At 39.3% G+C, this 12,471-nt stretch overlaps 1 protein-coding gene across 1 annotated transcript; it reads left to right on the top strand.

Moving 5' to 3' along the window:
- Window positions 1–325: 325 nt before the first annotated feature.
- LOC147430242 (uncharacterized) lies at window positions 326–1,064 on the top strand. The gene has a single exon (XM_086495917.1). It carries the CDS (start codon window positions 341–343, stop codon window positions 944–946), a length of 606 nt encoding a protein of 201 aa, XP_086352043.1. The 5' UTR covers window positions 326–340; the 3' UTR covers window positions 947–1,064.
- Window positions 1,065–12,471: the final 11,407 nt, after the last annotated feature.

The following is a 12,471-nucleotide window of genomic DNA, read 5'->3' as shown; positions in this document are numbered from 1 at the left end:
TTTGAATGCAGATGTTTATTGAACATTTTACTCCTACGTGCTTACTCCTTGCCACTCTAGTACTAATGTTCTGGCCCTGATCTTTCCTTCACTCTGCTGCAAGCCATGGATTCCAATGAGCCCCTTGGTGTCAACCTTGATTTTCCTGGTTCGGATCGCAGTCAATCGGATCGCAGTCAATCCTACTCAACGATGCCGATGATGGCGCCACCCTTGCCCCCCCAACCCGAGCGCTTCATACCATGGAGTCAGAAAGAGAAGCTGGGGAAAATGGGTTTCGGAGATTCGGGAGCCCTAAAAGAAGACCAGAATATGGCTAGGCTCTTACCCGACCGCTAAGATGGCAGCTCGTGCCTACGATGTCGCGGCTCGCTGTCTCAAGGGTAAAGCGGCGGTACTCAATTTCCTAGAGCTCATCGATATTTTGCCATGCCCAATCTCGTCCTCGCCTCGCGACATACAAGCAACTGCGGCCATGGCAGCTACACTATCAATCTCAGAAATGCAGATCAGCAGACATATTATTGAGAGACAGCTGAACTTTTCCATTCAAGCTGGTGAAGGCAATGTAGTGAAGTCAAAGCAACAAGAAGCAGGCGGCAATATATCACAGCAAATCATGCAGTGGGAGATCAATTCCCCTCATTATTCATATGTTAGTCCTCAAGTCACTGCAACAGCTGCACATGGCCACTCCTTGTCTACTTTCCTGGATTACAATGCCATGGCCACAGCTGAAACTAGTGAGAATCCTTTTGGCTCTATGTTTAACATGTTTTGTCAACGTGAGGTTCATATGCAGCATGCGGGCGAGATGTCCATGGGGATGCCAATTGCGACGGAATTTCACGACAGCAGAGATCACAATGGGGAGCTTCATAGGATCAGCAATGGCAGCTCCTTGCTAATTATGGAGGGATTATTCTCAATAAGCATTTTTGTTTAGCTGCATAATCAAACCCGAACGGACTCTAAATTGTGTGAACTGATTTTGACATTGTAACTTCACGATGGGAAAAGACCAACTGTTGGCGTTAAAAAGATAACACAACAGTTGTCGAGAATCGAATCGACACAACCATAATGTAACGGTGCAACATACAACACCTATCTAACATTAAGAAATGAATCAATCGACATAACTGTTGCAAATCTGTCTCTGCGCACTTCTTCTCTTTCATTGAACCTGTGTATTATATTTTAATCAATTGTATCTTAAGCGCTCACATGCATTAGGAAAAATATGAACCCTCTAGGGGCCCTTTGAGATTAAGGTTAATTAGAGGTCAGCCAATAGGAAGAGGGTGGTGGACACACTCTATACCCTCAAAAAAGTAGGGGGACAAGGTAGCCTTACACCATGTGATCTCCACCCCGTCATTTTCGCTATATGATTCTATGTACACACCTACATTTCAAGTGGCGCGCGATAGCTTAATGGGAGAGTTGTGGCCTCTGGCTGTGTAGGTGGTGGGTTCGAGTCGTAGAGGCTCAACTGGCCGGAATCCTTTTATTCTTGAGAATAAATGGACGGTCCACATCGTTCGAAGATGCTGGACCATAGATCCCACCTGACAAAGTGGTGTCAAATAGTCCCAAGGGGGGGGGAGGGAGACTACTTTGACCTCTTTTCCCCCACCTTTTGGCCCGGATTTAAAAATACACTAAAAATTTCAAATTTTCAAAAATTTTCAAATTTCAAGTTTTTCCTCCTTAAAAGGTCCCCAAACCTATTTCATGGTCAAAAAAGTATTTTTGACCTTCAAAAGTTAAAAACGTCCACTAAAAAATCCAAAAAAAATATTTTTTAAAAAAACAAATCAAAATATCATTTTCACCCTCCAAAGTCTTTCCAAACGTATTCTATAGCTAAAAAATGTTTTTCTCTCTCTACAAACCCTTTTCCAAGCTCTCCATTGCTGCAACAACCACATACACCCCCTATAGTCCATCATTATCTCTCTGCTAGCTTTCTCCCACCTCCATTGTAGCACCAAGCAAGCTCCTCCTCCATCTCTTCCCCTTGCCCACCACATAGTTTCACACCAAGCTAGCTCCTCTCCCTTATCTCACCTCTATTACAACATGAAACAAGATTCTACTCCTTTTACTTTCATTCACTCACACTACATGGAAACCTCTACTCCCGAAGGTGGCAAAAGTATGAGCTCACATGAGTTGCATACCACAACAATAGGAGGTGTGAATATCGCGTGGGCATTGCAAGGGTTCATTTCCAACATAAAGATAGAATGGTAAGAAAACTACCCTTGTAGCTTACATTCAGAGCTTAACATCATCTCCATCTTTAAGTTTATCATGCTGGAGAGAATTAACCTCTTTATGTCTTTCAGTGCTTAGGCTTCACACCTCATAACACTTGGTGGTGCTATTTTGTTGATGGCTTTGGTGCGCCATCTATAGTTGTGTAGCATGTGATTTGAGTCTCACAATGTAAGTAAGTTGTGTTATCTATGGAGAGTCGTCAAATATTTTTCTTGTAATTTATTCTTTTTATAATTGTCATTAGATAATTGGAATGATATCATTTTGTACTTTATAACTTTGTGCTCACATAATCTTTTTTTTACTTAAGATTCAACTTGTTTTAAGAGGACATGAGCAAGCAACCATGTGCAGAGATGGAAATCACTCTATTTTTGTTCCTTGAGGAACCTTTCACTACCATGTTAAAAGATTTTGATAAGAATAGTAGGTGTTTTTTAGAATCTTGAACCAATAGGGAATCTCTAGGAGCTCTCATAGAAGCCATCCATATAGTACTACTATCTTCCCTAGTGTCATAGGCACACAAATACTCAAGTGTATATGAATCTCTAGATGAGGAAGACAAATACTTGTAAGAGAAGCGTAATAGCAACAACATTGTCTCCATTTGTAATTATTTTTCATGAGGCTGGATTCCTCTATAAATGCAATATAAATATGTTTTTTTGTTAAATGGTGTCGCATTGAGTGAGAGTATTTAATTTAGATTACTGAAGTTTCATACAGATCTGAGAAATATAGTTTACTTTTATGGATATTTTGATTTGCATGTACGATGATTCAAGTCGCAAGTCTTAATCACTCCACCTTGAAGAAATTCAAGCAATATTTTGATTTTAGTTTAATCATTAATGGTTATTCTTATTGAAGTGGATCGTAAACTTTGTCAAGATATCCTCATTTGGGGATGTTGAATATATATCATTAGCAATGTTTCACAAGTTAAGAAAGCTAAACTCTTACTTTCCAACATGTTATTGCTTCCATACTATACATATGTCAAGCTTGATTAGAGAAATGATCACTTGAGATGGAGGTGTCTATATATAGGGGTGACTTATTATTGATTCTTGTTTCATCATACATATATTGTAAAGCCTTTGAGTTTCCAACTTTTTGAGTAGTGTTGACATGTTTTTGGTATGAAATCTTCTTAAATATCCCTATTCATTAGCTATTGGTAGCTATTTCTTTGGTATTGCTAAAGATGATACCAATAGCCATCACCTTGTGAGCTTAACTGTTAAATTCCGGATTTTATTTTTTCCATGTAGCTCATTTGGATAGAGAAATTCTAAACATAAATTATAGATACATGCATTGTTAACATAGAAGATATGTACCACTCGAGCCTATGTAAACTTCCAATCAAGAAACCTTTGGTTGGATACTATAACAATAGGGGTCACATGTGGTTTCAAATACCAAAGAAATGGCTTAACCAAAACATTCTCAAGAACACTAGGTGGACACAAGGAAGTAAAAATTGGCTCCTTGTTTGGTCGATTTCTAGTGTTTAATGTTTAGTGCACAGGATTTGTGAGGCCGTTGACATGGGGAGTTCACTAAAGTATATGTAACATAGCACATGTGTTCAAAAGAAGGGATTTTATATTCTTGTAAAGTTGCAGAAACATGTGTAGATAAGGCATATAAGGGGCACTTTTAATCCATTCTAGTGAACGCACGTGATATAGGAAAATTTTACATAGTGAATGTTCCGGACCTTTGAACACAAAGAAAGGGAGGGGGGGGGGGAGCTCTAATTACATCTGAGTGAAAAGAAGTGGAATTTGTAATGTCATGTTGCATAAATATTTTCTTTCACTTAATCTAAAAAAAATTGGTATCCTGGGGTGCAGATAAGGCCATATAATGCAAAAAAAGGGATGGCCACAAGGGCGCGTAGTGAGCCATCCAAAACTACTGGATGGGCCATATGTGGGCCCTTGTGGCCATCCCTTTTTTGCATAATTAGGCTATTGCTGCACTCCAGGACCCTGGAAAAGATAAGATGAACCTAAAATTGAACTTTTCAAGCACATTATGCCTTCCTTCAACTCAACTTACTAGTTCCTGTTGGAGCTATATATGGCTCACTCTACTGAACTTGGTCTCACCTATATATTTGTATCTTGTCCTCAATATGAATCAGTCTTTGGGAGCATATATGGCTCACTCTACTGAACTTGGTCTCACCTATATATTTGTATCTTGTCCTCAATATGAATCAGTCTTTGGGAGCATATATGGTGTGTCTCTTGTCTCGTGTCTCTCTCTTTCTCTCTACATCTCAACATGGTATCAGAGCGGTAACGATCACGCGCCGATTCAATTCATGGTGACAACAGTATGTGTATGCGATTCGCATGTAAGATTCAAAATTGTTACAAATTTTATTTTTGAGCGTTGATTCTTGTTAACTGTGGTTGTTTTGTGTTAAGAAGAATATGATTAGTATTTTATGTGGCGTTTATTTATAATCAATCTAATCGTTGATTACGTTTTCTTGTTAATGACACCCTGAACTTCATCTCAATTTTTCTTGCTGTTCTGCTCAAAATTTGGAGAAACGGGAAAAGCGCAATGGCTTTTTTTTATCCACTACTTGTTCGTCTCCTCGAGCTCTTCGATTTGAGTTCTAGGTTTGCGTCAATCGGAGTTCGCAGCAGAAAGTTATGTTGTTTTTACTGCAATAGAGCTTGACGCAGCTTTCTTCATCCTACTTCTTCGTGAAGCGTCCGCGATCGTTTTTCTTATTTTGGCGTTAACTTTTTCGAGAAGATTTAGCTTTTTGCTATTCGTATTGTGGCCGTCAATCTTGCGTCTCACGCCACTCTATTTTGAGGACTCGTTTATTATTAACGTCTCCTTTACCCTGCCTTTTTTGGGTGACGTCTCTCACATCTTTGGACGTTCCTTGAGCATCCTTCTTACGTTTATCGTTGACAGAACGCAGTACTCATATCTCTCTCATTCTTGATTGCGGCCTTCACCATATATGGTGTGCAGATTCTACGATCTTATCTTATACGTCTTCTCGCAACAAGATATGGCTATGAATATTCTCGTCAACGGCTTTCCTTCTGGCCAGCGTTCTGTTCCTCCTTTCCAAGGTCAAGGGTTTCCAGGCTGGAAAGCAAAGATGTTGTTAATTCTTGAAGGCGATGAACTCTCCGATGTTGTTCTTGGAAATCGTGTTTGTCTGCCTCAGCCTGTTGATACGGATAATGATAACGTGCTTATCACTGAAGGACCTATATTTGAAGATTGGAATGTTGCCAATACGGATTGGCAACGACGTGATAAAGCAGCTCGTTGGTATATTCTTTCTGCTCTTACTGATTCTCTTTTGCTTGATATGTATGAGCTTCCTACTTCCCATGACGTATGGAAGTACCTTATTGCAAACTTTCAGAAGAAATCTGTTACAGAAATACTTTATTTGAGAGGGTTGCTTAACAAGTTACAATATGAAGTTGGTACTGCCATGACGGGACATATTGAGTCTTTCAAATCTATTATTAATCAACTTGCTGTTGCCGGTGATCCTGTTCCACAAAAGCAACTGATTACACTTCTCCTTGATACGGTGAAGGACTCTTCTTATGATAACATTGTTACTATTCTCTCTAATAAAGATGGTCTTGATTTCGACCAAGCTTGCATGTCTTTAATTGAATACTCTCAACGTCAAGAACGTCGGAATGTTGGTCACGATACAGCTATGATTTCACAAGAGGAGACTGAGTCACAACAGATGGAACGTGCTTTTTATGCTCGAAGGCGTCCATTTCAACGAGGAAACCGTAGAGGTGGCCGTCGCGGTAATATTTTCTCTCGTCTCAAATTTCCTAATAAGCAATGTTCTTACTGCAGCAGAAATGGCCATACTGAAGATGATTGTTGGGCACGTCAATATGATGAAGAACACAATATTACCACAAAACAACCACGTTTATCTAGAGACTCTTCTTCTTCTTCTTGTGAATATTGTGGACGATCTGATCATCCCACTCATATGTGCTATAAGCGTCGATTCGGCACAGATCGGAATAGAGCATATGCTACTGAACATCGAAACAACATTGTACCAGAAACAAGTTGCGTCCTATGTTCAGTTGCTCCAGACAGAATACTTCATGTACGTGATGGATCACTTTTTATTGTCGATTCTGGTGCTATAGGAAATATGACATATCAGTCTAAGTGGCTCCATAACTATCATCCACTGTCAGTTCAACGTGTTGTTTATCTTGCTGATGATACTACTTGTCAAGTAAAGGGTATTGGAGACTTATATCTTGGTACCTTATCTTCTTCCACTCGAATTTTGCGAGGAGTATTACATATACCAGATCTTCAACGTAATCTTCTTTCAGTTGTTAGACTTGTTGATCTTGGTCTGTTTGTTGGATTTGATTATACCAAATGCCAAATTGAGAAAGATGGACAGACTATAGCCACTGCTCCTCGAAACGGTAATTTGTTTGAACTCTCTCTCAACGATGCTGTAGCAAATATTGTCACTACTCCAGGTGATCATGATTGCAAAGTATGGCATCACCGTTTTGTTCATGCTGATTTCTCAAAACTCCTTGATCTTCAACGTCGTGATCTTGTTCATGGCATGGATCTTAAAGCCCATCTCCATATGGGAATTTGTGAATTTTGTGCTCTTGGGAAACACAATCGTAAACCCTTTCCTCTTTCAAATACAACTCATTCTCATGACATATTGGATCTTGTTCATACTGATATATGTGGACCTCTACCTTCTTCGAGATCACAATATCGCTACTTCATTACTTTCATTGATGATTTCTCAAGGTATACGACTGTATTTCTACTTAGACAAAAATCTGAAGCCTTATCTGTTTTCAAACAATTCCACAAGGCTGCGGAACTTCAAACTGGTCGTCGCCTTAAGAAGCTTCGTAGTGACAATGGAGGCGAATATGTTTCTCGAGAGTTTGTGAGTTACTGTGCTGACAGTGGAATACATCATGAACACACTATTCCATATTCGCCTCAACAAAATGGTGTTGCTGAACGAAAGAGTCGCACTATTCTCAATGCTGTAAGATGTATGCTGATTCATTCTGGCTTATCTCATGTTTTCTGGGCTGAAGCTACTTTGACAGCAACATTTATTCAGAATCATCTTCCTACTACTGCACCCTCTGGTAAGATACCCATCACAGCATGGACAGGTGACATTCCTTCTGTATCTCATTTTCGAACCTTTGGATGTATTGCTTATATTCATGTTCCCAAAGAAACACGAACAAAGCTTGATGCTCCTGGTCTTAAAGTTATTTTTATTGGATATTCTGACACTTCCAAAGGCTACAAATTCTATGACCCTTCCTCCAAGAAAGTAATTGTGAATCGTGATGCTCTTTTTAACGAACAGCTTATGGGAGGTTCATGGTCCATGGATGATTCTGATGATACTAAATCATTGCTTCAGGCTTTTCCATTTCTTTCAAAAGATGAAACTCTTCCTATAGAGCAACTTTCCTCCTCACAACCATCCATTCCAAATGTTGCCAATGATGATATTGATATTTTTGTTGATCTGCCTATTGATTTTGAACATGGCTCATGTCATGTTTATGATGACGATATTGCTGATAATGCTTTTTCTACTTCTGAAGATCCCGTTACTTATGATAAAGCTATCTCTTCACCACAAAAGGATCAATGGCAAGAGGCTATGGAAGCAGAGTACGATTCTCTTATCTCTAAAGGTACATGGATACTAACTGAATTACCTCCTGGTCGTACAGCTATTAAATGTAAGTGGGTGTATAAAACAAAAGTAAAAGCAGATGGATCTTTTGACAAGTTCAAGGCACGTTTAGTTGCAAAAGGATACTCCCAAGTAGCTGGTGTTGATTATCAAGAGACTTTTTCACCAGTTGTTCGCATTACAAGTGTTCGAGTTTTATTGGCATTTGCTGTTCAATTTGATTTAGAAGCTCATCAAATGGATGTGCCAACTGCTTTTCTTAATGGTGACTTGGAAGAGGAAATTTATATGGGACAACCAGAAGGGTTTGTTATTCCAGGTAAAGAAGACCTTGTTGCTCAACTCCATAAGGCACTATATGGTCTCAAACAAGCTTCGCGAGCCTGGTATACAAAATTTGATCTTTTTCTCACCTCTAAAGGATTCATCTCTTGCTCGTCAGACCCCAACTTATACATAAAACGCCAAGGTAGCAGTTTTGTGATTCTTGCTCTTTATGTGGATGATACCATCCTTGTTTCCAATGATTTGGGATTTCTTCAGCAAGTGAAAAAGTTATTGTCTTCTGCATTCGATATGGTGGATCTTGGAGAGATTCACTCTTGTCTTGGCATTCAAATCCAACGGAACCGTACAAAAGGTATTTTATTCCTTCGACAGTCAAAGTTTATTGCAGATACTATTCAAAAATTTGGTATGGAATCTGCACATTCAGCCAACACACCTTGTCTTGCGAGCTCTACGAAGAATACTTCTGACAATGGCAATCAACTTGTCACAAATCAACCTTATGCTAACTTGATTGGATGTCTTCAGTTTGTTGGCATGAACACTCGTCCTGATATTCTGTTTGCTGCTAACTATCTTGGACAACATCTTGCATGTCCTTCTCTTAAGCATTGGTCTGCTGCAAAGCGTGTATTGAAATACTTGAAAGGCACTACAGATTTTGGTTTAGTCTATCGACGACAACTCACATCGGATTCTATGCAATCTCTTTCTCTTTTGGGTTACACAGATGCAGACTGGGCAAGCTCACATTTATCTATGCGATCTACTAGTGGAAATTGCTTCTTTATAAATGGTTGTCTTGTTTCTTGGACCAGCAAGAAACAACGTTGTGTTGCAGTTTCTACGACTGAGTCAGAATATGTTGCGGCATCACTTGCAGCTCGTGAGTTGATTTGGCTTCGACAAATGCTGGTTGATATTGGTCACTCTCCTCTTTCTAGCACACCCTTGCGGTGTGACAACCAAAGTGCTATTAGTCTTGCAAAAGACTATGTTCAACATAATAAGTCAAAGCACATTGCTGTCCATTATCATTATGTCAGGTATGAAGTACGCAAGGGAACCATTATGGTTGAACACTGTCCAAGTGACCAGATGATTGCAGACATTTTGACCAAAGGCCTCAATGAGTCACGTTTCATCCTCTTGCGCTCGGAGCTTGGAGTTGCTTCGGCCTCACTCTTTCTAGATTAGCTTCTTTTCTATTGTAATAGCTTTGTACATATGACATTGTAATCTTTCAGGTACCATGCACTATGCACACTCCACATTTGCACCTTGTGATATCTAAGTCACTTGAATATTTGTACATAGATGCACAATTCACTTTCACATCAGCACCGCTGGTTCATATTTCACATTGTATAGGGGCTTGGGTTTTTCCCTTGAACTCCCCAAGGGTTTTTTCATCCAAAGCTAGAGACCTTTGTTTGAGTGGGGGTGTTGGAGCTATATATGGCTCACTCTACTGAACTTGGTCTCACCTATATATTTGTATCTTGTCCTCAATATGAATCAGTCTTTGGGAGCGTATATGGTGTGTCTCTTGTCTCGTGTCTCTCTCTTTCTCTCTACATCTCAACAGTTCCCTGCACCAAAAGGGAAAATCACATTGGACCGTATAAAAATCTAGTCTCATGCTGCATAAACATCTGGTTTCATCAAATATTAACATTCTTGCTATTATAAGGGGCAGACAAGACCATATAATGCAAAAAAAAGGGTGGCCACAAGGGCGCGCAGGTGAGCCATCCAAAACTGTTGGATGGGCCATCTGCGCACCCTTGTGGCCACCCTTTTTTTTGCATAATTAGGCTATTGTTGCACTCTAGGACCTTGGAAAAGGTGAGATGAATGTAAAATTTAACTTTTCAAGCACATTATGCCTTCCTTCAACTCAACTTACTAGTTCCCTGCACCAAAAGGCCAAATCACATTGGACAATATAAAAATCTAGTGTCATGCTACATAAACATCTGGTTTCATCAGTTATTAACATTTTCGCTATCCTAAGGGGCAAACAAAGCTAGAAAATGCAAAAAAAAGGGTACATGGCTCATCTGCGCGCCCTTGTGGCCACCCTTTTTTTTGCATTTTCTAGCTTTGTTTGCCCCTTAGGATGGCAAAAATGTTAATATTTGATTTAAATTTAACTCTTCATGGCCAGAACCACTTAACTTAAAATACATGGATAAACCGAAAAGCCAAATCACTATGGAGACAGTAGACACAACTCTTAATCATTTTGTCATTGCAAAGTCATCTGAAATTATGTGAGCCTCTACAACTTCTTGAATAGCCTCCAACGCTATTGCTTGCATTTTATACTAATTTCCATAGCTTTGAAGCACCTCCTTCACCGTGTGAGCATATTTTTTATGCATGGCCATGATTCAAGTGTTAAGTTTTTTTTTTTTTTTTTTATAAGTGTTGAACTTTTCGGTTGTTTTCAACAGCTTCTAGATTTCAATCGGCTCCGAATCTGTCTGGGCTTGTCTCACATGAATTTGTTCATCTCATCGCGTTCTTCGACCATCATGTGATGAGAAAAAATAATATCTTGCTCGCATTCTCCAAAAATCAACGTGCAAGTTGACAATTTATTTAAAAATGATGTAAAACATACATTTTTTACTTTTTTCTTAATCTACAGGCTCCAACGAGCATTAAAACCATGGAATCTGAAAATACTCAAAGAACCATTGTTTTTTATTGTGTTAAGGACTGTATTTCCTACATACAAAACTTTCTCAAAATCTCGCCCTAACACCTTCAAAAGTGGCTTCCAAGGAGTGCACTCGGTCAAAATTTGAAACTGAAGAAAAACAATCAGAATGAACTCCTAGACTGTGTATAAACTTTAGAATAACCAAAATTTCCATCAAAAAAGAGTTATGCTAAAAATTTGAAAATAGCCCTCCCTTGGACTCCCCACAACGATAGAAGTCAAAGGGTTCAAGGAGAGGTATGGTGTCACAAGTGCATAGTGGGAATCTCATCGAGGTTTATTCCGTCAAGATCTCTTGTACTTTATCATGTCTTCTCATGTACAATCTTACCAAAATAAATAAATTTGACACTTTAAATGACTACAAATCTTATTTAACTTATCAAACAATCTAAAATATGGTAGACCAAGAGTGCTCTTACACATCAACAAACAAAAAAGTCCAAACTTCTTCTCATTAACTTTGATAAACATACATTTGTGAACAACTTCCAAGGGGTAGTGCAGTCATAGTTCTTACATCCATTCCATGACATGGCATGCTCATGGGGTGACATATCATATAAAAATATCTTTGGTGGGGGTGCCCTCATGTTAGGAAAGGGTGTGCTGCTGATGAAAAGCTATTGGATTGTCCTACTAGGGATCTCTCCATGTTAGCATAGTGATTTTTGGTATAGTGGGAGCCACATTGCTTGAGGAGAGCTTTGTTCGACCATAAAAGCTTCATGTTATGCCAGTTCCTTGAACCATTCTTGCAAACAACGCCACTTAACTAGCATAGTAAGAGGTCACCTTGTATCATGACGCATTAGAGACATGTTCTTCAAACAAAAATATGTATGAATTCAACATTTTTAAGTTGTATAATAAAGACACTTGTTAAGTATATGTTGTACAAATTTGCAAGTATTTCCATCCAACTAGGAATAAAAAATCCTAAAATATACATTAGGATGAGATTACCCACCTCTAATAAGGATGGATTTGAAGCACCTACCTGCAAGATGTAACAAAGAAGGTTGTTTTAGAGGAAAAGTGGTGACACTTGACCTCTCTAACCTGCACCCACTGTTTCTTGTAATGCCACTGTTTTGAGCTGAAGAGCTTGACATTCGTGCATCCACGAATGCAAAGAAGCACCTGCACCCATACACAACCAATTGCAATAGCCTAACAATCCTACTTCTCCCCTCCCAAGATATTGAAGAACCATACACATTCGTCTCACCGACAGTATGACGATCTTGGGATGACCTCTACTCACCCTCACGTGCGGCTTTCAGTGCAAACACCGCAGACAAGCAATATGTACACTTTTGTTGTGCGGAGTACATGGTGGTGGAGGCATACGATTTGTGATGTCCGTGAGCATCATGGCAGCTGTTGCGTGAGGAAGCAAAGAATG

This window comes from Adiantum capillus-veneris, chromosome 22 (genome assembly GCF_014529385.1).
Source record: "Adiantum capillus-veneris isolate H3 chromosome 22, ASM1452938v2, whole genome shotgun sequence".
In the NCBI taxonomy this organism is placed as follows: Eukaryota; Viridiplantae; Streptophyta; class Polypodiopsida; order Polypodiales; family Pteridaceae; genus Adiantum; species Adiantum capillus-veneris.
Note: the sequence above shows the minus strand (reverse complement) of the source record. Positions and strands in the feature narration are given on the sequence as shown.